This window comes from Strix aluco, chromosome 10, assembly GCF_031877795.1.
Source record: "Strix aluco isolate bStrAlu1 chromosome 10, bStrAlu1.hap1, whole genome shotgun sequence".
NCBI lineage: Eukaryota > Metazoa > Chordata > Aves > Strigiformes > Strigidae > Strix > Strix aluco.
The window spans coordinates 27805902-27832112 of NC_133940.1; the positions used below are offsets into that span (position 1 = coordinate 27805902).

A 26211-nucleotide genomic window follows, 5' to 3' on the forward strand; every position below is an offset into this window, starting at 1 on the left:
GCACATCAGAGTGCTAACAACAACTGTGCAGTACACATTTGTTTGAAGTCAGATCCTGCTTTTATTAGGGGTGTGCTGCTTTCCTCTTCAGAGCGCTGCACCGGCTGCCGCTCCCTGCTACGTGACTTCGCCGCCAGCTGGGGTATTTGCAGCGAGGGGTGATGCCGAGGTAGCGGGGTGCAGCCACGGAGCCCAGCCTGGCTCCCACATGGGGGTACAGGGCTCCCCACTCCCCACCTGCTGCCAGTGCTGAGCCCAAAATGAGAATCAGCCCCCATGCACCATGCTGGCATGCAACGGCAACACGCAGGACAGAGTCAGAGCTTTGCAGGGCTCAACTCGATACGGGGTCTCTCCGGATTAAAAATGTCACCGTCCACATGAGTACTGAGCATAGAGGCTCCCTCCAACTCCTAAGGAAAATCCACCCTACGAGCAAAAGGTTTGGTATTTCTCATCGATCTGGTGTCTTGCCAGATGCAGAGGCCAAGTGCAGCTGAGCAAGATTAGTGCTGAGCCTCCCCCAGGCTCAGCTGAAGGCTTTAGTCAGGCTTTTCCTGCACACATTCCCTTCTTCTACATCGAATGAGATCCCAGCACCACTCCTGTTGAAAAATGAGCTTCAATCCCATCGCTCACCACTAAAAGCAAATATCTGCTGCAAAGTCCAGCTGTGGCTGAACCTTTTGCTTAAGGAAAACAAGCAAAAACTCATTCATGAAAACATACATAGCCTAGAAGAGAAGCATGCAGAAGGAAAGAGGTTTGTGTGTTCTCCTTCAACAAGGGAAGGTCTCCATCATCCCGTGAGCTTTGCTACCCAAACACCTTGTTTGCTAGCAGCAGTCCTGGGATTTCCCACACTTACAGTAAAGCAGAGATGAGCAAAACCAAAACCAAAACAACCACCAAACCCTCCAAAACCCCAAGCAACCCCAGGACAGTGCTCAGGTGATACAAGCTTTCCCCAGAAGAATACTTCAACTCCATCAGAAGCAGCACCAGAACAAAGTGATTTGGGGTTAATTGGTCTCACGCAACAGGCCGACTGGGTTTCAAAAAAGAAGGGGAAAAAAACCCACCCAAAAGCAGCAGCCAGCAGATAGGCAGCTTCTGGCTACACTGTGCTGGTGACTACCAAGCAACCAAGAGATCACACAGAGTTAACTGAAGTCTCCAAACCTGCTTCTAACCACGTCTGGAAAAGCGCAGAGGCCACCTTCCCCCGTGCCTGGGCCAAGGGCTGCTCCGCAGCGAGCCCCATGACCACGAGCCCCCGGGATGCTCTTCTCGGGCAGGTGGTTCACCCACAGCCCCCAGGAATGCCCTGGGAAACATCCGTTCCTCGCTTTAAAAAAAAAAATATCTGGGTATCTCAATTTTTTTCTAGCAGTTATCACAGCAGCAGGATTGAATCTCACTGGGGTGATTCTGCACACCCAGCCCATTCCAGTGCAGCAGCATCCTGCGCCTGAAAGTCCATCACTGCCACATTTTCCTGCAGAAGTGCCTCGGGAAGCTCTGCCACGTGAGCCTTGGTGTGGGAAACCTCTTTTTCCCCCCGTTTACCTGCTCTTTGCTACCACCAGAGCCCAGAAAACTTCACCAATGCTGCAAAAATCACCAATTCCTGGATCGGAGCTCAAATCCTACACATACAGTTTACTTGTACGTCGGGGCTTTCAAAATTAAGTTCCACCACCTTTGGGAAGGGATGAGGATGGGCCAGCAGGCACCAAAGAGGACCGGCAGTGTGACGATCCCTCTGTGCTGGCAGAGGAGCTGGAATTAAAGCACAGCATCACCAGTAAAACAGCTGCTTATTCTGCTGAATACCACCAAGTTCTGAGCAGTCTGGGTATCTGCACATGAGCCATATTCCGAGTCAAAACAACCCCTTCCAACAGCAGAAGAAAACTCCAAGTCAGCAATAAAGATGTTGCTAAAAAGAAGATACAATAATCCTTTAAAAATGACAATTAACATCTTTAAACTTTACATCTCCCAGCACACAGAAAAGGTCTCCTTCTGATCTTTAAAAGTGAAAATCTCCCACAATCGACTCGCAAGGGCACAACAGAGGTTCGGGTCCATGGAGCGGGGCTTCCCCCTGCCCAGCCCAGCGGGCCCCTCGGACAGGATCCCCCACTCTCCGCCAAGAGTTAACACCACAAACCCAGCAAGCACCGACAAGCCTATCCTATAGCTCAAAGGCAGCCAACCTACTCATTTAGTTCATTATCACTAAAAAGATAGTAACAGCTGCAGTTAAAAAACAACTATTTTCTTTACACGTTTTCATCCTGCTCTCTAGATACACCCCATCAGCTGCACGTCCAGCAATTCCTATTTTGATCTAGTTTTTCCGCCATAGGGTACGTTTTATGGGAAGGCATGAGAATGAAAGCTTTCCAGGCCAAAACAACACTCCTCCTAACTCTGGCAGCCCCAGGTTTCTCCACGCCTGATGAGACCCTGGCCGAAACGCACTGACAGGCATTAAGGCAGCACCCTGCAACTGCAGGAAAAAAGAAAAAAAAAAAAATCTAATTTTTGATTTTGAACTGTTTAGTCCTCTCAGTGTCACAGCAGGTTAGCAACAGTTCCAGCTATCAGCTTTAAATGATTTATCCTATTTTTCTATCCCATGGGGAAAATTTTAAAAAGTGCTGGTTAAGGTTTGCAGTAGCTCAGCAACTTATTTGCAAAGGTCGAAGGAAATAATTGCTCCAAAATTATTTCCTGGATTAATTTCACCGAGGCCGGCATGCGGAGAAGACTGGAAGGATCACGTGAAGTCTGTTTAGGCCATCAGCACCTGCCCCACGCGGTGCCCACAGCCCCACGCCTCCCCGGGAAACGCTGCTGCTACTTCACCCATGAGAAAATAAAAGGAAGAATTCAAAGATTTATTTTGTTTTTTCTGCTGGACAACATATGCTGCATTTATGCTTTCCCGCCACTACCGCTAACCAGTCATTGGCTGCGTATCTGGATGCAGGATATTATTTTATCCTCCCCAAGCAGCCCCTTCCTCACAGGGGCTGCCCCCGGAGGGAGCAGGGGTGGGGGCAGATGAGCACCTGCAGCCAACACAGCCTAAATATCCATCTTCTTGCTCAGCACAGGATACACCATCAAGAGCGCTGGTCTCACCTTTTTGCCTGTTGCAAGTGCTCAGTGTTTTATTTATTTTTTACAACCCCACAAGTGCAGACCTACAGAGAAATGCTGACTGTAACGGAGATAGAAAACATTGAATAAAACAACTGAAGAGCCAAAAGCCAAGGGACAGCACTTCTTTGAGATGGCACAAGCCTTATTCTGGGGGACAGAGGGTCTCTTGGTAAGGGAGCACCCGGCCACCTCCTGCTCCCCAGCGCAGGGCGGGGGCTGCCAGGGTGCCGGGGACGGAGGAGATGTTGCACTCCTCTAAAACAACAAAACAGAAACTGGAGAAGGGACAAGACAACAGAAAAGCTGATTTAAGAAGCGTGATGAGGTTCATGCAGGGAGCAGCAGCAAAGCCACGCGACAACCCGGAGCAGGGCCAGGAGCATCAGTGCTGGTCTGAGCACGGACGTGGCTCAGCCTCGACCACGGTGGAGACCAGAGCCCCAACACAGCATCTCCCCAACCCTTCCACCCATATATAATTTACAATTATAGAGCTGTTGTGTGCTCTAAGGTGGATTTTACTCAAATCCTGGCTTAAATTTCCTCACCATCTTCCCCCTCCCACCTTGTTATGCGCCTCAAGAGAGATTTAAAGCACAGAGGTGAATTGCATTGCAAAGCGGGATTAAGGGCGGCCGGACAAAGGCAACACAGGAAGGACAGAGGGACCAGGAGGGAGCCAGCACTGCATGGCCGCAGGGGATGGGGGCTTTGTCACTCCTGGCTGCCACCGGGACACTGTCTGTGGTGGCGTGGCGGAGGCAAAACCAGCAGAGACTAGGGGGGCCTGATCTTGCAAAGCCACATTTGCCATCATTTCTGTGGCTGGCTGGAAGCTCTGTGCTGGCCCACGTGTAGCTCATGGCTGGGCCAAACCAGGGGCAGCTCTGTCAGGACAGGCATGGCGGGCAGGGAGAGCAGGCAGGGCGCCTGCCCCAGGCCTCTCCTACACCCTCCTGGCCGCCGGACCAGGCAGCGGCTCCCAGCCGGGGCTCTGCCAGCCGCTGCGAAGTCCTGCTGCCATGCGGCGCCAGCCCCACTCCGCAGAGCCCTGCGACACCACGACGCCCACCCTGCGTGGCCCCATGCACCACCACAATGCCTCGTCGTGCCAGGCGAGGCCCGCGGCAACACCGCGGCGAGCGGCGCCCGCCACGGCAAAGCCACACAACACAAGGCCACGCCGCTGCAACGCCCCGCCGTGCCGTGAAACACAACAGCATGCCACGCAATGCCTGCTGCGGCAACGCCACGCCACCCCACCACATCACGCCATGCAATGCCCACGGCTGCAAAGCCACACAACACAACCCCCACACCACGCAACACCTGCTGTTGCAAAGCCACGCAAAGCATCATCCACCCCAGTGTCACACCACGCGATGCCCACTGCAGCAAAGCCATGCAACGCCACACCACACAACGCCACGCAACGCCCAGAGCTGCAAAGCCACGCAGCGCAACACCATGCCACAAAACACCCACAGCTGTGACACCACACAACCACAGAATCCCAGAATCATTCAGGTTGGAAAAGCCCCTCAGGATCATCAAGTCCAACCCTCAGCCCAACTCTACAAAGTTCTCCCCTACACCACATCCCCCCACAGCTCATCTAAACCACCCTTAAACACACCCAGGGATGGGGACTCCACCCCCTCCCTGGGCAGCCTATTCCACTCTCTGACCACTCTTTCTAGGAAACATTTGTTCCTCATGTCCAGTCTGAACCTCCCCTGTTGCAGTTTAAAGCCGTTCCCTCTTGTTCTGTCACTAATCACCTGTGAGAAGAGACCAGCACCAACCTCTCTACAATGTCCTTTCAGGGAGCTGTAGAGAGTGATGAGGTCTCCCCTCAGCCTTCTCCTCCTCACACTGAACAGTCCCAGCTCCTTAAATGCCACACAACACCACACCACACCACGCAACACAACATCCACCACAGAATCACACCATGCAATGCCCACGGCTGCAAAGCCATGTAATGCAACCCCATGCCACGCAACGCCATGCAATGCCCGCCAGCGTCATGCCATGCAATGCCCACAGCTGCAACGCCGCGCAACGCAACATCCACCACAGCATCATGGCATGCAAAGCCCACGGCCGCAAAGCCACGCAACACAACCCCACACCACGCGCCGCTCCACGCAACACCCGCCACAGAATCATGCCATGCAATGCCCATGACTGCAACGTCACACCACGCAACATCCACCACAGAATCATGCCATGCAATGCCCACGGCTGCAAAGCCACGCAACGCGGTGCCCGCTGCTGGCATCCCAGGCGTTTCTGAACGCATTCAGGTCTCCTGAACGACTCCGAGAGGAAGGCGCTGGCGGCAGGCGCTCAGCCTCGCGCCGTATTCCTCCTTTCCACGCACAGACAGGAGGCAGAGCGAAATCGCTTGCAGATTTACATCTCATTTCAAGTCGCTGTTCTGTCTCTCCTGCTGCGAGAGCCATTTCTGAGGAAGTGCAGATAGACTGGAGAACGACAGGCTGCAGCCGAGGTGCAGCTTCAGCAGGAGGATGCTGGCACTCGCCATTTGGAATACATTACAGCACTGGCATTTCATCAATACGATCTTGCATATTTAGTACTTTGCACTTACAACAGAATTTTATTCGGGCTTATGGAAAGAGCTCATTTTAATATCCACCCATCTGTGAGTAATTATTTCTGTTATAGTAGCATGCAGGCCCAACTGGCATCAGCACCATTAGCATACAAAAACAGTGTGTTTCCCCAAGAGTTTAACAAGAGAGCACTTACAACTGCAACATGTAAACGTCCAGGCAAGAGTTTTATTTTTCTTTCCTATAAAGGCAGTTAACTATTTTAAAATTGCATCCAAATATCACTGTAATTTTGTACTCGTGCACAATGAGTCCTGACAGATTACACATCTTCAGAGACACACTCATTGCACAGAGTTTACTTAGTGCTTTATACTCACAAAATCCCCTTGGCCTCTCACATACAGGTTACCTTTCGCAGCCAGACACCTCTAAAAATAACATCCTCTTAAAGTGTTGAAAGATATTAAAATATAAAGTCATTAACATATAATAAGACTGGAATGAGAGCTTCACATGCTCTGAAGCTCTCAGGGTTTGGCTTCCAGTCAAGAAAAATATATTGGATTAGTATGAGAGCAAAATTAGGATAATGTGCAGTTTAATTAGCATTACAAGATACTACATGTGTATGGAAGAGCAGAGAAGATTTATAGTATTATGTGGTAAAAAAAAAATGTTAAAAGGTTAGAATAATATCAGTTTGATAAAGCACTATGTACTCTGAGGTTAAGGGAAAGATAACTTTGGAATGCCACTGAGTGTTCCTTAAAACACAGGTTTGAGTGTTTGCCAGTTATCTCAAAATTGTGGAAAAACTCTGCAACTTTGGTCACGTGTCAGTCAAACACTTACTTTGGCAACAGCAACTACATTCTCCATCAAGGAATTCACTAAATGCTGATAAAAAGTCCTGAGTCCTCACACGAAGTTGCAATATTTATCTGTCATGAAACAAGCAGAAAATAAAAAATAAAGAAAATACACCATCAAATTCAGCTCCAGAAGAGGAAGACGGGGCAGAGCTCACTAGAGCCTGGGAAGGAAGGAAGCACCGTGCTCCATGTGCCTGCCGTCCCAGCGCCCAGCCTCCTCGGGACAGCGGCTAACCCTGCGCCAGCTCTCTTCGGCTGCGCTCTTGCTCGCTTAAATTATTTCTAGAGCACTGCTGCACACTTCCCTTGGCACCCGCTCCTCCCGGCGCGGGCAGGATGCTGGGGCCGCCCCGTCCTGGTGCCTTATTCCTCTGTTATTCGTGTTTTTCTGTTTCCAGCAAGATACCAGCATCCCCATGTTCCCAGGTGAGCTGAAGCCCGTCCCCCTTCCTGTGCATCGCTGAATTAATGTCACACCTGTCCCCCACTGGCCACGGAGCGAGGCTGCCCGGGTAGATAACCTGCCTGACGTGGCCGCAAGCTTCGACACAGCAGTTGCAAAATATATTTAATGTTTTCCAACTGCTTCTTCTCCCCCGACACGAGATTCTTCTTTTTTTACCGCTTCACTATTCTCACCACCATCCCCAGCACTCTGAGGGTGTCCCCGGTGAGATGTGTCCAGGCACTCCGGGAACCCACAGCCACAGTTATTTATTTTCTCACTGACTGTTTCCCCCTTCCCAAAGGGGAATTCCTGAGCTCCAGCCCTCGCAGCTGAACAGCTCGGGAGCAATGACATCCCACCGCATCCGACACGGCGTCCACCTCACCTGCTTGGTGCGAGGAGGCGGAACAAAACGCACCCAAGCAGCGGCGTAAATCTCTGTAAATGAGCTCACTGGGAAGGTGCCAGGGCAGTGCCCCAGCAGGGCAGCCCCCGCGCAGCCGAAGGACACGGTTCCTCTGCACGCTGGCGGTTAAACCCACAGCACACGGACGCGCCTCAAACCCTCCGGGCAAAGTGCATGACACGGTTAATTTACCAATTAATGAAGCACACCCAGCAGTCACTGCCACTCTCCTGATGCTCTGTACCATTTTCTTTTTAAAAGGAGGAGTTTGATGGATTCATGCCAGATTTTGCACAGAATATTCATAGGCATAGTAGCAGAAATATGTTTTCTATTTGATTTCAGGCAACCCTGCTGCAGCCCCCTCTCCCCAGCACAGACCCTGAACCTCACGCAGCCTCAGGAATGTTATCCTCTGTCGAGGGATGGGCACCATTAAAACATGAGTGAAGTTTACCAGAGCCCCGACGTGTTATTAGCCAGATAACGCACTGCAGTCGCCCTTTATTGCCCCCAAAGAGCTTCCTCCAGCTACAACCAAGACCGCCGAGCGTAATTCAAGGGAAAACCCACCACGAAGCACATCCCGAAACACCATCTTCCTTCTGCTCCACAGCCCGCCTGCACCGACCCGGGGTTTTCGTAACCCGAGATCAGAAGCCACGAAACCCCAAAGCACTAGCCCTGAGCAGGTATTTAAAGGTTTGTGCCCCGCAGGGAGGCGGCTCACGCCGGAGCAGCGTTTCCAACAAGACGCCCTGCTCAAAGCTTTCAGCACGCTGTCGGGTTTCAGCTCGTCCCTGATCCATCACGTGCCGGTGCAGCCTCCCGGCTCGGGGTGCGGGAAGCAGGCACAGGGATGAGCGCGCCTGGATGAGCTCGAGGCATGCTCGGGGAGGGAGAAGCCTCCAAAGCAGCTTCAGGGCCTTTTAGACCCATCTAAACGTTGTGCAAATCGCACCCGAATGCCATCTTGTACTCCGGAGCTGGAATTGAGAAGGAAGGGCAAAATAACTGCAATTTCACATTGGTGAGGCAAAAGACACCCAGGTGCCCTCACGGCTGAGCACTAATACCCTTCTGCTTTTACACCAGATAAGCCTTGCCTAGACGTTCTGACCAACCTCCAAAGCTGCGTTTCCATATAGAGCTACTTACACTAGACCAACAACACTATTTTGAGAAACACCGCACAATTATTCTGAGGATAAACGGCAGCAAGTACCTGGCCACAATTCCCTATTTTCGGTTACGACCCTTCCGTGGCAGAGGGCAGGCAACAGGCTAAGCGTGAAAGACAACACGATGTCCGTCTGTCCTCTCCAACCTACAGCCCTTTCCCACGGCCAATTACAGGGGCCAACACGCCGCGACCCTTCTCCAGGTGAAACAGCACAAATAATTCACCAAGAATTACTCTGCCACAGCACTCTGACCAGAAACAGAGAAAAATCTATATATTACTCCCTAAATCTTTTCCTGCCTCCCTCTCAAGTAAAGCCAGTTACTCATTTTTACTAGATATAACAAAAAGCAGCATGCATAGACTAAGTTGCACACCCTCACTGTATGTTATCCGTGACTACAAACAAAATTCACCTCTAAAGCTTTATTCCTACAATTCCCTCATCAAATGAGCAAGCAGGCTTTTAGAAGGCAGATATAAATGAACGTGGCCATGTACCACCTAACGACTGCTGGAACAGGAGGACCCCGACTGCTACTTTTTGGTGTTTGCGAAAAAACAAGTTTTTGCAGAAACGTGGCATGACACAGACTTGCTCGGAGAAAAAACACAGAAATGACGCTCCGCGAGGCTCAAATATTACAAGGATGATTTTTCTGACAACAAAACGCAACCTAGTTAAGGCATAAAATATTTTAATGAGCGGTACGTTGTACCCTGCTGCCTGTTCTCCGCGAGCGGAGCCATTAGCGAAGCGCCTGCCAAACGCTAACGAACACGCTGACAGAATCACTTTTGTATTCCACAGCACATCCATCTGAAGGGATTATTTAGATTTTAGAACATCAGGCAAGGCTGAATGTACCAGCAATCCCCAAATCCGCTATCGCCTCTCCGAGGGACCAGCAATCGATGAATTAAAGCGGCATCAACCAACTTTTCATCTCGAAGCCAAACCAGTGATGCAACACCCCGCAGCTTCTGGGACAAAGATGTGAACTACAATGCCTCAACCTCTGCCATGAAAAATTGCCCTTGTATCTTAAATGAGTTACACATTCGAATACCCTGTAAGATAGGGAAGCGGGCCGTTATCGAGCTGCCAGATCTCACTCCTGTCATGAGGTCATTTCTGGCAGGCGGCCAGGTGAGATTTCTGCCAAAAGCTCGGTGCTGACCATCGCTCCCCGACCTTCCCCCTGCTCCTCTCCCTCCTGCCTCAGGTCAGGAAAGGAAAATAAGAAAAAAAAAAAAAACCCCAAACCCCAAGGTCAGGGAGGGGAATACTTTTTGTTTTTAAATCAGCGTGTACAATCGTAATATATGTAGCAATTACTCGGCCTCTTGACTGAAAACACTTCACACAGCGAAACACGGCGCAAGGATGGTTTGAGGGCTCAGAGCACCGCGTGTATCGGGATGCTGGATCCCCCCAACGCACCCCGACTCTGACCGCCCCATCCCCAGGTCCCTGGGAGGGACATGTCATCGATCAGATCTCTTGAAGTCATTATTTAGTAATTTCTGCTTGATTTATGTAAGCATCTGTCTCCCGATACACGTGCCTGGGACCGCACTTTGGGTTTACCAGCAGCGCAGCTTGGCTGTGACAGGTTGGGAAGCAGCTAAGAACCCTGTACGTACCCCAAGGATTTCAACATTATTGCTGATAACTTTTTAAATAAGGCTGTTTGCAAATACCTCATTTCATTCCTTTAATCACAGAAGGGATATATTCACAGCACCATAAGCCACAGAAGGTGTTTTTTAGCTGCACATACTCAAGCGAACAGTAAGGCAGAAAAGTGAGTGAGGCACAGGAGAGCAGCGCTACTACAAATAATATTAATTACACGTTGTCACAGCACCAGTTTCCAAACAGGGCGTTTTCAGTGCCAGCAGTTGGGCTGCAAGCTGTACGCTGCCCATTAAGCTCAGCGTTTCGCCTGCCCTTACCACGAGGAAACTTTCTCTCACGACCAACTGCTTCAATATGTCCAAGAGAATTTTTCATCTTACGCCCGACAGGCCAGATGTAAAATAAAGAAATAAATAATTAGCGTTACCTTATCTGGAGTATGTCAGCTGTAGCGAGCGACGCTTGGATCTTCGTACACATCCAGAGACAAATTATCTAACACTGTAATTTATGAATGCCTCAACTATTTACCCTGGTATTTCATTATACATTCGCTGGAAAGAAAAGCTCTAAAGACTAAACAGATCCAGCACGATAACACGAAAGCAACTTCAGCCGCATGCTATTACAAGACAACCTAAGAATTCAACTACATCAAGCCGCTCTGACCCGCTTTATGTTGACACCACTTAAGTACCGAAGAGGGGGAAAAAAAAAGCGATGTGCAGATAGCACAGGTTCTCTCCGGTTCAACGCTTACTTCCATTTTATGATCGGAAGCTGCAGAATCCAAAGACCCACTGGAAGGCATGAGCCCGGCTTTCCCGGGAGCAGCCGAGGCCAGCGCAGCGGAACAGGCTGCCCGCTGCCAAGTAGGAGGAAGAGTTTCCAAACTTGCAGCTTTATCAAAGCTATTTTTGTCCTGCTTCCCCCCCTCCATGCATTGATAACCAACATGGCAAGGCCTGCTGGGGTGCCGAGGCAGGGCTGTGTGTCCCCGCTCCCCCCGGGACCCCCCGGCAAAGCCACCCGGCACACTTTGGGGAGCGGGCCATCCGCTCACGAGGCTCGAAGGGGAGGAAACTCCTTCCCTCCAGCTTCTCCTGCTTGCAGCGAAGTTTCGTGCCTGGAAAAAATGAGCTAAGTTTGCGAGCGGAGGCCCCGGCTCCACTCCTGCTCTCCCGGAGGCTCTCGGGACAGGCGAGCCCCTCCGGGCACCATCGCTCCCAGGGGCTCGACGCTGCAGCGAGGAAAACCAGAGGCAGAAGCCAACCTGTCCTGCACAATTCAGATTTATAAACTGCTGCTGGGGTAAGGGCAGGGGGATGCCCAGCCATCACCAAAAAACTTGATGCATCTTGGTTGTGGGGCAAGGGGGGGGGGGGGGGGGGGGGGCGCGCGAATAAAAAAATTTTAAATAATCAAAACCACCCCAGGAGGGGAGAAGCAAGCACGGGGTGTGCAGGGAACAGGATTTTCACCGGAGGAGCAGAGTTAAAGCGGAGCTGGGCTGAGCTCTTCAGCGCCAGGATGGCCGCGGGGGAGACGCCGTCCCGGCCTCCCCCTCCCCATCCCGGGGAGGAGACCCCGACCCCCACCCCGCCCCGCTCCCCGGGCCGAGCCGCCTCCTCCCGTCCGCAGCTGCCCCACAACAGGCCCCGGCTGCCGGGAGCGGAGCCGACACGGCGGGGCTGGCACGACCGGGAAGCGGCAGGTGGAGCGCGGGCGGCCCCGGGCAGCCCCTCCGAGACCCCCGGCGCCCCCTGCGCGCTCCCGGCCAAGGCAGCGGCAGCCAAGTTCTCTCCAAATTTAACTCCCGCCAGCGCGAGTGTGGGGCTTCCCCCCCCCCCCATTTTTCTAAATAAACACAAGGGTTTGGAGTTTGGTTTCTTTTTTAAAAGCGCCGACGGGAGGGGGACGGCCCGAAACCGCATCCGCGGGCGGAAGGATGGAGCCGCCACCGCCGGGATCCCCCGGGTACGGGGGTGTGTGGGGGGGTTTGGGGGTGCGCGGGGGGGGGGGGTTTGGGGTGCGCGGGGGGGGGGTTTGGGGTGCGCGGGGCTCCTCGACAAGTGCGGTCCCGCTCGGGACCCCCCCCCCCAATCCCATCCCATCCCCCGGCGGGCACCCACCTGCTGTCGCCGGTCCGCTCCCTCGGCGGGCCGCTGCGGCCGGCCGGCGGTGGGAGACCCCGGTGCTGCCGCCGTCCCGTCCCGCCGCGGCGGGGCGACGGGCTGCGGGCCTCGGCGGAGCTCGGAGCGCAGCTCCAGGTAACAGCCCAGCGTCAGGACGTGCAGCGCCAGCGACAGCGCGAAGAAACCGAGGAAGAGCCGCCAGCTCCCGCCGCCGCCGCCGCCACCGCAGGCGCAGCCACCGCGGGGCACCGCCGCCGCCTCCCCCCTGCGCTCCGCACCCATGGCCGGCGGTACCGGAGCGAAGAGGCGCCGAGCCGCTACTGCTCCATGCTCGGCCGGGGCGCGCCGAGCCGCCGCGGGGCTGCGCGGCCGGGGCCGCCCCAGCGCCCCGCCAGTGGGCGGGGCCCCGCGCCGGGGGCGGGGCTCCGCGCCGGGGGGCGTGGCCAAAGCGCGCCCGAGCCCCGCCCCGGTGAGGGCAAGGCCCGGGGTGAGGGCAAGGCCCGGGGTGAGGGCAAGGCCCGGGGTGAGGGCAAGGCCCGGGGTGAGGGCAAGGCCAAGGCCCGGGGTGGGATGTCGGTGGGCAGCGGCCCGAGGGAGGGGCGGTATTTTGGCATGAGGGGGTGTGGGGGCTGCCAGCACACAGGGAATGGGGGACGGGTGCAGGAGCGGAGCCCACAGAGGGGTGTGAAGCCGCCTTGCGCAGTGCCTACACCACAGGCCACGTCTCCCACACCCAGGACTCATCTCCCACCCACAGGCCGCATCTCCCACCCACAAGACAGGTCTCTCACCCCCAGGCCACGTCTCCCACCCCCAGGCCTCCTCAGTGGCCATACCCCTGCTCTGCCCCAGCACACCTGGGGCTTCCAACCCCTTCTTTGTTCTTTAAGCAAATACAGCAAAAGAGTTACAAACCAAAGCTGCAAATAAGGGGCTGGGCGGCTGCTGGGGCCCGGGGTTCTACATCACTAGCGTTGGGCGTGAGCTAGACGAGGGTGGAAACCCAGAGGTCGTCTCGTAGGAAGGGCAGTTTGCTGCAGCCCCCCCGTGGGACTGTGAACACCTGAGAGTGTGGTCACGTTAGGCAAATCGTCTCTCAAAATGAGTTTCATTGCCCAGCGGCTGCATGTGTGGAGGATTCTCTGCAGTGAGATGGCAGAGGAGGATTTCTGCAAGCAGCTAGCTCAGCAGGCTGACTTTAATTCCATCGGCACCGCTTGGAAGGCGAATGCAGCGGAGTGCTGGGTGCCCAGCAGGTTTTTTGGAGCAACTATCAACACCTTCTCCAGCTTTTTAAAGGTTGTTTCTGACTGCTAGAAACAAATCAAAGGTGGAAAACATCATGGGCAGAAGTTAACCAGGAAGAAGTGTGGGTTCTGAGAGGGAAGACTGTGAACTTCAAGAAAACAGTCTTGAATAAACCATGAGTTTGGGTATATATCCCTCAGAAAACAAGGGGTGGGGGAAGATGTCCAGGGAGTTGCTGGTTCCTTATTAGAATTAGAATAATGGCACATCTGCAGACCATCCCAATGCAGAAGCGAGATAGAAAGAATAGCATGAGATCAGCTTGGTCATCTCCAACACAATAACGAACACGCACAGAAAGTATAAATCAGACCAGTCCCTAATACCGAGTGTAAAAGAATAGCACAAGCCTGTGGGGACAGAGCTGGAAGGAGCAAGGCTCCGACCGCAGGGGAGTGCGAGGACAGACAGCAAGTGGCGTGGGAGATAAGGAAACATCAACAAGTATGTCAGTAAACAAGGAGAGAAAAACCAGGTGGTTCTCCTCACAGGAGAGGAACACAGACAGCTGGAATGGAAGTGAAGGGTTGGGAACAATTTCAGTGAGAAATTATATTAAAAAAAAAAACATTCAGGTTTCAGTCAGGCAATTGCTAACGCCAGCAACAGGTACTAGGGAAGGGAAGGTGGAGTAGGGCAGAAACATCAGGATTTTTGCAAATAGCTGGGCCTAATGAAGATGGTGTTTTAGCCAAATCGTTAGGGTTATCATTGGGAATTCGTGGGGTCAGGGAGAGCTTAAAAGACTGGGTGAGGATGAATAAAATGTTGTTATAGAGGCCACACAGCTTGGCTAAATATCCCCAAACCACTGCACGTAATCCAGGTGTCTGTTAGCACCTGGATGGTGAGATGGGCAGCACAGCTAACGGGGATTTGGTGAGGGTGACCCTGTCAGGCCAATCTGACCTCCTTGGTGAGCAGGTACAGCAAAACTGGCAGCTGCTTTATCTTGATTTCCACGATGCTTTGACGTTCCTGCTGACTGGCTCCCTCGTCTGGGTCACTGTAAGGCCCACCAGCCCCTGGGCTTGCAAGAGCAGATGCGGGAGGAAGGCAGGAACCCCTTGGGTCTATTACCAATCAGGGGTTTCACTTGATAATGAAATAGAGAGTGAGATTAATGGTTAATGGTGAGATTAAAAGGTTAATGGTTGGACTAGACAATCTTCAAGGTCTTTTCCAAGCTAGATGATTCTGTGATTAATAAGATTCTGTATGATGCCTGCATGCCACAGGCTGCAAGGAAGTTCAAATAGAGCGTTAGAAATTATCTTAACAAATTGGAGAGGTGGCCTGAAGAAAATGGGATACCATTTGAAAGATGGAAAGAATAAAAAGGGACAAAAAAAAAGAGTGCAAAGGTCTTAATGGAAGGAAGAAGGAGCAGCTGAGGCTGCAGAGGGTGAGGCAGGAGTGGCTAGGTGGCACTGCTGAGGTCCAGCTGGTTTTGGAGGCTCAGATAACGCAGAGCAGATCAGCAGAGCTGGGGAAGCGAGCGCTGAGAGGACGTGTTGTCATTCTCACAGATCTACAGGAAAGGTGGCCGCACCAGGGACTGTCACCTAACAAATCCCCGAGGCTCAGGGCTTCTGGGTGACGATGCCCAGCTGCCGGGGCTCGACTTGGCGAGCTGGGTGGTCCCTTGCAGGGCTGTGTTCCCCTGCTCTGTCATCCCCTGGGCAGGGTGAGTTTTACACAAGGCTGTCCTTTCCAGGAGAAAAGCCTTCCAAGCCCTGGAACAGATTGCCTGGGAATTTGTGGGGTCTCCATCGCTCAGTATTTCATAGATTACATCTATAAAGAATACTATAGTTGCTGTTTATCCTGCCTTTGGGGAGGAGGATGAACTAGATGACCTCTTTGTAGTCCTTCCTAGCCTTATTTTTCTGCAGGAAGGTTTTTTTTTTCTGTAAGTTCTGTGTAACAGTCATGAAATTATATGAGAGTCTCTGTTTTCATTTAAGAAAGAAATGTTCCCCTAATATTTGTGAAGAAAAAACTGGAAGCATTAACTACTGCCAACCCTAACATCTCAAGAGCAAAAAGCAAATAAAAGCAAATGAACCCTCTGTTTAAAATTCTCTTAATTATTTTAGGACAATTTATAATTACTTGAATGCTTAGGGTTGTTACTGTTTTTCAAGATCAAGAGCCAAATTATTTAAAAACAGTCATACATTGACCTACTGAGACTTGCAATAGCCTAGTTCCATTGTCAAGAGTAATTTATGTTACTTTTAAGATTAATTTTAGAGGTCAAGTAAGCCCAGAAGTCCCTGAAATACTTTGTAGCATGTATATTCATAGGGTCGGTATTGCAGATGTCCTAAGTCCGAGCGGCGTAGCTGGGTCAAGTGGTTATTAATATTAACTGTGCATAAGAAGTGAGTCCACCATTTCTGCTCAGATTTCATTAGGGACATTTGCCAAATCCTCGGATTGAGGTACTTCTGCCTCCTAGAACAGGTCATCGTGCAACATCCCACCAATTAAAAAGAAGTCCCATCTGATGATATAATTCATATCTAATTAATGTGTCATCCCAGACCTGAGAGAGATCCTCATGCATTGACCCCGTGGCACCTGTCAAGCTCCACAAACGGAGGTGTTGCACTGTTTCTCCAGGATTTTATCTTAATTTCTCTTGTTCTAAGCATTGCTGCCAACTTCAGGCTTTGGTGAGAGTGTGTGGCAGGGGGCCCTCCCCTGCCGCAGAAGTTTTCTTTCTGAGCCGTGGGTCCTCTTTCGCTGCTGAATGCAACCGGTGCCGCTTCTTTTACGAGTTTCATCCCCTTTTGCTATGCCAGCCCTGAGAAACTTCGTTTTATGGATGGAGAAGCTCAAAGGTGTCAGTTGTGTTCTGTAGCCCAGCCTCATCGCTCCGTGGAGTCCCGGTCCAGGCGAGGCAGGAGCCAGCGGACAGAAAAACCTCCCGCTCCTAACGGCTGCCGAAATGACACCGATTTGTAATGCTTCGGATGGGCTGATCAAAGGCAGGGTCCACAATAGGAAAATAAAGAACAGTTCTTTTTAATCAGCAAACATTACTTCTTTCACAAGGAAGAGGTCCCCCCACCCAAATTTTGCCCCTTTATATCTGCTGGACTTTATTGGGTCCAGCTGCCCCTGCTTTTTTTTCCTCTGAACAATGGAGAGAAATCTAGGAAAAAAGGAAACATTCCAAAAATAAAGGCATTGTTCCCTCCAGCCCATGTAGTGCGACAGAGTCCTCTGGAGGGTGGGCAGAGGCCGAAGAGGAGAAGAAAGCACAGAGACAACGTCTCTAATGCCAGGGGACTTTTCTTCTGGATTCCTAAACTCGCTGGTTTTTTCCAGCATCACAGTGCAGCAGAGCCTTCCTGTCCCAGCAGGATTTAAGCAAAGGTGGGAGGAGGACCTGCGACAGCAGCCTTGTCAGTTTAGAAGATCTCCCTTTCTTTTGGCGTCTCGGTAAAACTCTCTCAGCATAACACAGGGTGCTTTATGGCAGGTCCAAGTGCCAGTTGCTGTGCATATTCAACAGATGGGGGGATCTCTTAGGAGGATGTTGTAAAGAAGATTTTAGCCCATTCCCCATTTACATTTTGGCAACAGCTGTAATATTTGCAGCAGCAATAGGGTAGATTTTAACATGCGTGACCTAAAAGCTTTGGAATTCATGACTTTCCTTTGAGAAAAGCGCTGCTAAATTGCAGGAAAACCATCTCTTTCACTCTCTCGGTGATGTTAGCAACAACATCAGTACAATAAAGTCGCCTGAAGTCATAATACCAACAGTGTGTCCTCAGGTATGTTTATAAGCCCTTAGGACAAAGGATCCTGGCTTTTATAAAGCCTCCACACATCACTGCAATTACAGTTATTTTTCCTCAACGAGAGCTGAGATGTTTCACACAATCTGGTTTACTTAAGATTGTTTTTTCACTCACTACGAGTTCTGCCTGCACAGAAGAGGTGGTTATTTGCGTCCGGCTGCTTCCACAGGGGCACGGATTGAACAAGATGTTCATGTTACAAGAGCAACATGTACCAAGCAATTGCATTCATGGGATGCCTCTTTTCTGGCTCTCTCTACAACTCCTCTGAGATTTTCCCTCTCTCAGGCCATCACTTTCTCTGATCATTCCTCTGTCCCTCCCATCATACTCCACAATTCTTACAACTGTCATTTAACCTGACACCTACCAAGCTTCTCACTCCTCAAACTCTCCCGCACCAGGATCATCCCAGTCCCCCCCCCGGACTGGCAGTCAATGTAACAGGCTTCTCCAAGATGTGCAAGACAGAGGATAATTAGAAACCACTCGATATCCCCGTGTCTAGGCAGCCACTTCATTTTAAGCCTGGATTATTTTTTTTCTCGCCAGCACTAGGCAGTGTTTACAGAGCGCCGTGTGCACAGCACTGCTCGAGGGGCCATTTTACATCATTAAACATGAGAAAAGGAAAAGCAACACCTACCGCCACGTGTTGACAGACATTTCGTCTTTGAGATTCACTAATAATTAGCAGCAAGCAATAATAATAACAAAAAGAGTTATGCATGCTCGTGTCCTTTTTACAGAGAGAGAGGGAAAAAAGGGTCTATTGATTCCTCCTGTGCTTATTTTCACACGTTCTTCCCCCTGTACTACTGACTTCTAAGAATTAGCAGCACGTTGACATCTAGCTTTCCTGTATAGACAAGCCTTTGCTTTGCTTTCTGTTTTAAACGAAGATGGAGGCCTAACTGCTTAGCCAGCTTTGCTATTTCATTTCATGACAGAGTACACGAGGAGGAGGTTTGGGCAAAGAAAGCTCAGTTGAGTCTAAACACAGCTTCTTCTAGAGAGGGTAACTAGGATGTTGCTCTTGGTTCTGTTGTATGTTTATTTATATGTTATTTGGTGATAATGAAAAGCAAATGTCAGGAATCTATTCAGTTCTTAAACTTTTATAGACTTATTGTCTTTATTTTCAACTGTGCAACCGTCTCTCAGCCTCCCCCTCCCTCAGACACATGGAAGTGCAGTCGGTGACCAGCGTCAGCTGTGCTCTTACTCATCCTGGCTGGAACAATGATATTCCACACCATGTTATACAACCTCCCCGGTACTCGCTGCCTCAGCGCCCCTGACCCTTCGGCTCCCCACATCCCAGGTCGCTCAGGCGAGCGGGCAGCGGAGGACTCTTCCAAGTTATTGTCCTGGAGTGCTGGTTTCAGGATTTGCTGTTGCCAGTGAAAGAGGATATGATCTTTGCCTCAAGGAATATACGTGATATATGAAAGACATCCTTCCAGAAAGCCCCGAGCCTGCTTTGCCCCTTGTATCGGTAACACTCGCTCGACCAACAGCCCGTGTGAAAACAGGGAGGAGGAGAAGGGAGCTGCACCGTCCAGCTCACGCTTCGCTTGACAAGGGGAGGGTGCTCCTCTTCTCTGCCCGTTGCCAGAGGATGGCAGGGCTTTCCCCAGGCTCCAGCATTTGCCTGACCTGTCTGCCAGGGAGCACGGCTCTGGATTTGGTGCTTCTCAGGGAGGGGGAAGAAGCCATCCTGCAGCGTCGTGCTCCCTCTGTGCAGGGGGTAGACCCCCAAAGCACGTCCCTTCCCACCTAAGCCAGACCCAGCGAGCGCCCTCAGAGCAGAAGCAGAGGGCTCTTGCAGCACTCTTTGCCCGTCCCGGTGCTCAAGCTGTGGCCCTGGTCCATCTGCAAATGATTTCGGTCACTTTATATTTGTCTCTGTTAACGCATGGCACAAATTACCTCTTTGAAGAAACAAACCTGATTAAATTATTATACACAGAATTTAAAGCTCTGAAGCAAGAGAAGCAGATGCCAAAGAGGCTGAAATACTCACACACACCACAAACCCCAGGCAGGGGGTTTCCAGGACATCTTCTGTCAGATTTCCCTCTGGCTGGAGGAGACATTGCGGTCATGAAAGGGGGTTACAACCTGCTCTGCAGGGATAAGCCTATGCACAAAATGCACCAGTGTGTCAGCAGAGTTAATTCTAAATGATATAAGCTCGATTTCTGTGAGCTCAAGGACTACCCCGTGCTCACATCTCTCCCTGCTGATCTAACCTGGTCTGTGCAAGGCTCTTCCCAGCCTGGCTGTACGGCGTTGTCCTGACCCCACAGCCCTGTCCTACAGCTCAACAGACCTGAAGGTTTGGTACTCACCAGCTAAACCTACATTTAGTCTGCACCTCGAAGGAAAGCCACAGACTTGTCTTGTGCTGCTGAAGTCCTCAGGGTCCATCAGCACAGCGAGCAGTGCTCGGGGTGGGCGGAGGCTCTGGAGAGCCCCATGGCACTGACCAGTGGCCCATCTCCCCCTCACCCGTCCCTTCTCATAGAGCAGGGACTCGCAGGACCGACGCCATGGGCTTATTACTCCTCACAAGGGAGGTGTTGTGGGCTGCAGCGTCTCTCCTTTGTCACCCGAGCCCATTTGCCCTCCAGAACCCCCCCCCCCCGAGCCACCACGTAGATAGATTAACGGTGCTTCGTTATTAGCATTACAAAGCGCAGGGTCTGGGGGAGGCCTCGCGCTTTGGTTCTGGTAACACACCACATCTCTCTGGTCACAGCTGCACAGACGATTCAGGCTGCTGTAAGTGGCTCTTCTGGGCTAAGCAAAAAAAGAGTAATAAATTAAACATTATTGAAGAATGAAAAAAGAATGACAAATTAGCCAGATGGCAGTGGGTTTTGGTAGTGCGGTGACCAGCGTGTCCTTGTGCCCGATGCACATGGGTGTCCATGCAAATACACTGCCTCCCAGCAGCGTTTCCTCAGTGGCCAGGGCCAGATGTGGAGGGTCCCAGCTCAGCTGTCCTGCAGCCCCAGTCTGCCCAGCAAAGAAAGCTGCTGCAGTGTGGGAGACAGGGGAGGGAATCCCTCTCATCCCTACCCTCCTGAAGGTCAAGTGTTTCCCCTCAAAGCTGCACCTGCAAAGGTGCCAGTGGGGAGGAGAGGCCAGTAGTTGTTGGGAGCCAGGGATCAGAGTCTTCCCACATAGTTTTGGACTAAACATGAATTTTTAAGCATCTCCGGTAAGGTAGGGTGAGTCCAGGGTAAAGCACTGAAGGCTTTGGGAAGGGTAAATCCAAGTAATTTCTATCAAAGGAGGAGCAGTCATAAGGAGGACACATGGAACCAGCTTTGTCTGCTCACTCAAGTTATTGGAAACTGCACACACAAGGCCCTGATCCAGCTCCAGGACCTCCAACATAAGGGGCTTAGTTTCCAGCTGACCCAGGATTTCAGCAATTTGTAACCTCGAGACTGTGAATATTACATGACAGCAATAAGCAGGGGAAGGAAAAGCCGAGTGTTTGTTCTTAGAGGCATCCTGGCAGTTGCAGATTTAAGCAAGGAGAAAGATGACAAGGCTCAGACGTAATATCCTAGAGTAACGCAGCCTTAAACCAGCAATTTCCTCTGTGGAGCCCACATCAGGTCAAGGCTTGCTAAAGCACGTCCTTTGAGCATCAATTAGAGGATTTGGAGAGGGGCAGTAGCTGTTTGTTATGGTACGGAATTGTAAAAGTTAAATTGCTTATTAGAGAGGCACATTTCAAGCCCCAAGCAGACAGAGCTCTAACGAGTGCCATTTGCCTTCACCTCCTTTATTACAGGTCCGGCAGCCGTGGCTCCACGAGCTCTGGATCTCTAGCTTTGGGGAATGCCGCGTTTCTAGGCTAAACCAGCCAATATAAACATGTGTGTTTCATCTCGGAATAAAAAAAAAAATGATTGAAAAATAGCAAACCATGTAATTTTTGAAAGGAGTAATTCATCCGTGATTTGAAATAACATACTTTTGGATGTGAAGGCCAGTTTCTTCAGTCTGGATCAATTGGATGAAGACATCTGCTTTATTTCAAAGAGATCTGAAGAGGTAAGACTTGACAGGTCTTTGCTGAAATCTTTGCTATCTCCTTTGTATATCTAAATTACATTTATTGATATACAACGTTGACTTTTTGTAATACTTCTACATCTCATAACCTTCTGTTTCAAATTCACAGTCTTCTACCACTTAAGCTATTATTATTTTTACCAGTCCCAAGGGTGTGCTAGAGTCTCTTTGGTACAAATTAGAAAGGCTTTTATGAAAAACTTACAGTTTATATAAAAGAGGTTCTCTCTTTGGCTTCCTAACTCCACCATCCCTAATGCCAACATAGTGACAGTTTCTAGTGTAGACTTACCCGGAACGGGTCTCCACAGCATCTGGCATTTTAGCACTGATGCTAGACTTGTTCACAACTAGGCTCGGAAGATCTGAAATGGTGTTAGAAACAGTAGCAACTTTCCCCAAGAGAAAAAAAAAGCCAAATGTTGACAAGCTTGTGAATACAAACATGTCAGGGGATCCTCTGGCAGCAAGACTTCCCTCCGAGCTGGTCGCAAGCTTACCTGGGGGTTTACTGTAAGCCCAGGTTAGCACCCAGTGATGGGAGAAACGGCTCTAGGGAAGGCAGATTTTGCAAGGAACAAATGCTGGGCTAGATATGACCAAATGATCCCTGTGCAGAGGTGGTGTGGGGCAATCCTGATTAGTTTTGGAGCAAGGATCAAGTCACCGGCAAGAAGGCCGAGTGATAGAGAGAAGGGCGGTGGGAAGGAGCTGAGAAAGACTGGAGGAAGAAGAGGGTGAGAACTTGCTGGAGCAAACCTTGGAAAAGGTGACAGATCAAATGTGAAGGGTTGCTAGGAAGCCTGAGAGCAAGACAGAAGCTATAATCCTAATTATCACATACATGGGACTCATTTTGTACTAAAAACATGAACAGGACCGGGAGGGAAAAGGAACGCGTGTAAATGAGTGATGTGCCACGGACAATACAAAGATAACAATACAAAGAATTGCTCTCAGAGAGCAATTTCTGTTACTTGGTTCAGATCACTTGATGTTTCCACGTTAAGACAAGGAAGTTTGATGCAATTTGACATCCCTTGAATTTATCACGTCTGTGATCTTTGCTTGCACTTAACACTTCCCTCCACAAAGGAAAACCAGATCCAGCACATTTTTCCTTACAGAAAGCAGCCCAAAGGGCAGCACAAGGGGTGGATCAGTGTTGGGTAGCACCAGATGAATACCCGTGGCATCCTGGACCTGCCATGCCTGTGGTGCTCCCCTAACACAATGCCAGATTCACCTCCAGGACCTCCCCCTGGGAGCCCTCACCTTCACCAGCTGAAGGCTCTTGCTCGCTCTCACCAGGAGCGAGTTTTCTTAATGTACAACTGATTTTATCACAGGGATGATATGCTGGTGAAGGAGAGAAACAGGACACTGCTCTGAGGGGTCATGGCTGGAACAGGGCTGCAGGAGGAAAGACTCCTTGGGGCCCAAGAAGAGTAGAGGGTTGACAGGGAATAAAAAAAACCACCAGTGGACTTTCTGGATAATACAGTTGGACTGGAAATAACTCATAACTAAGCACATCCCACCTTCCAGATCTATTTACTCCTTAGGGCAATAGGAGGAGGAGCATGTCCAGGCCTTCCCAAACTCAACCTACAACATCCAGCCCAACCTCACGAAGTCTCCTCTGTCGTTATTTAAAGAGAAGTCCCCAGGATGGGACCAGCACATTCCTGCTGACCACCACCAGGTTTTCTCTGCTGCTGGGGATCTGCCCTTGGAACACATGACCAAGGCCATCCCACCTCCAGTGCTTCCTTTGCAGGCCTTTGAATTTTTTGTTTTATTTTTTTCAGAATACCAGGACCTACAGGTTTACCTGCTGTGGTTTAATTAACAGGGTTTTTGGGTAAAGCTCACGAGAGAGCACAATCATCCAAGTCCAGCAACACCTTCTTCTGTGCCTGATCCTTTCCTTGAAATATGCATCTCTCTGAATATTGATGAAATAAAGGAAAGGAACTTCCACTGCTTTCACGTGAAGGCAGAAAATAAACCCCTTCCCAGCCTTTTCCCACCAAGGGCCTTCACTTCAATACAACTAAAGGTGAATTAATAAAGATGTTGATGTTTTCAGTGGAGGAAACACCTCAGTATGTCCTTGATCTTCCCCAGCGACCAAACCAGATCTAATAGAATGACACAGGCTGTCGTGCAGTGTCAAGGGCCTGATCCAAAGTGGGCACCAGGAGAAACAGAACAAGAGAGGAAGCAGTCGCACAGTAAAACCCACCTGGCTCATAGGATCTAACACATAAAACCACATAAGCCCACCTTCTACAGCCCATCCAGCCAAACCCTGCTCTGCGACTGCAAAGGGGTTGCTAATGAAAATTAAATTGTAAGCTCTTACTTAACACAAATTTTAGACAAAAAGAAGAGAACAAAGGAGTCCTCTAGGCAAAAAATGTGGAAAATTACAATCATTAATAATTTCTTCAACTCTTAACTACAAGATTTTCATCAGTTTTCTGAGGTGGCATTACACTAACTTTCCAGTCACAAAAATCCATAAACCCACCAAAAAAAAAAATACCTGTTTGACCCCATAAAAATAAGTGAAGAACTCCTCGCCAACATCAGAGCACCCCAATTTGAATGTATCCAGAACATACAGACTTTGAGAGGCCTAGAAACTTCCTTGAGCTTCCTGGTAGGTGGAAAACACAACCTGAACCTGCACTCTTATAGTGAGGAGTGGGAGGGACAATAAAACACAGGCTCTCTCTTCAGGATTCTCAGTCTCCCACCTTCCAATGTTGGTGTGAAAAGCGAGGCCCTCAAGCACATTTTTAGATCTGAGGTAACAAGTTGCCTGATTTTCGTGAGTCCCGAGTACTCCTGTGCCCAGGGGAGATGGAGAAGATTCAGGAGCTCTGAAATTGTTCTGAAATGTAATTGCACAGTTAGCATGTTTCCTAGATGCACGTGTTTGAAAACAATATTTATTTTTTGATAAACCAGAATGCAGAACCTTATGCATCATCTATTAAACTATATAAATAAATATAGAAACAAAGGGAACTCCTAGTTCATATCCAGAAGAGGTGGTGTTAGAAATCTGGCCCCCACCCATGATTTCAGCGTCTGGGGAGTCCCATCTGGCACCTCAGAGCATTTCCAAGCTTGGAGTTTGGTTTGGGTCTGCAGCACTTTGTCTTGTTTTCTCAGGGGTGCAGCATTTTCTTTGCTCTTTCCCGCACAAATATTTTTTACACTGCCCATTTCAGATTTTATGGAATCACAAGACAAATTTACAGCTCAGAAATTTTTCTCTCACTTCCAGCTGCCTTCCAGCTTTGATGTCCACAGGCCTATAGGCATGAAAATTTATATCCACTTAACTCACATCAACTTCAAATCCCTGCTAACAGAATCCCTGGGAACTGGCATGTTCCTGGGCGGATTTTCAGCTGCTGCATCAGTTCAGGCACTGTGTGGCCACCAAAACCTTTCCCTGTGCTTTGCTCAACGCTCATTGCAAGCTCAGGAACAGCATCGCTACTCCCCATGCTGGGCATTCCTGGGCCTTCTAGTGCCCTTCTCCAGCCCCATAAATTTTGAGGTCTTTTATAGAGTGGCCAAGCCCAACAGACGCCTCTTTCAGGGCATCCTGGAGGCAGGGAGACAGGGCTTGCTCACAGTCTCTTCCTGGAAAGGCAGTGAGGGAGGGGAGAGATGCTCAGTGTCTGTTAAGCCACGAGAGGCCTGGAGAGCACAGGTGAGGGATGGGGTGTCCCAGGTGACGAGGCACAGGGACATCAAAAGGAGCTGCTAAGAACAAAGAGTTTCTCAAGCACACGATGCAGCATTGCGGCAGTCAGTGCCATGGGAGGGGGGATACCAGGGGAGCAGCTGGGTCCAAGGAAGCAGCTCCACAATTCAGCAGTTCAACATCAATCCAGAGCTGTTATACAAAGAGATACAAGGAAATCCCTTGCACTTGGCTCAGAAATCCCATTAATTGCATGTTGATGTAGGGCTATTTCAGGAGCAGTTTGGTTGCCCTGCTCTTGTATGGCTTCTCTAAATGCCCTGAGCCCAGCCCAGCAGAGCCACGCTACAGGCTCAAGCTACACCTCCACCTCTCCAGCTGTGCTCTCCCTCCCTGGCCAGGGCCTCAACCTCCAGATCTCCAGCAGCAGGTCCTTTTTGAAAGGCTTTGTAGCAACCAGCTACCACCTACCCCACACGTGGCAGAGACGCCAGCCAGTGCTTCCTCGGTGCTGCAGCAGGAGGTTGGTGGGAAGGGACGTGGCTTGCTGGGACCCATCCTGCCAGCGGTGCTCCTGGAACAAAAAGTGCTCCCAAACCCACCTTCTGAAAAATCTGTTGCTTTCTGCATCCTGAGACTATTTAACAACCCTTTGCAGGACTCTTATATGTAGTTTCTAGAGCCCAGCTGAGGCCCAGAGCTGCTCAAATTGGGGTGGTTCAGGACACACCCCTGAGGAACCACTATTGAAAGTACCTTCAAAGCAAGTGGGGTGGGGGCTGCAGGCATTAGGAAATGGCTGGGAGGGA

General features: G+C 50.5%; 1 protein-coding gene across 4 annotated transcripts in view; it reads right to left on the reverse strand.

Annotated features, from left to right (window-relative positions):
- EDA (ectodysplasin A) overlaps positions 1–12824 on the reverse strand; it is an 83010-nt gene extending 70186 nt beyond the window's left edge. For all 4 annotated transcript variants that reach the window (XM_074834882.1, XM_074834881.1, XM_074834880.1 and 1 more), the window contains exon 1: positions 12446–12824. In XM_074834882.1, coding sequence (XP_074690983.1) covers positions 12446–12730 — 285 coding nt within the window. In that variant the 5' untranslated portion in view covers positions 12731–12824. The remainder of the gene's footprint in view (positions 1–12445) is intronic.
- Between the last annotated feature and the right edge of the window lie 13387 nt (positions 12825–26211).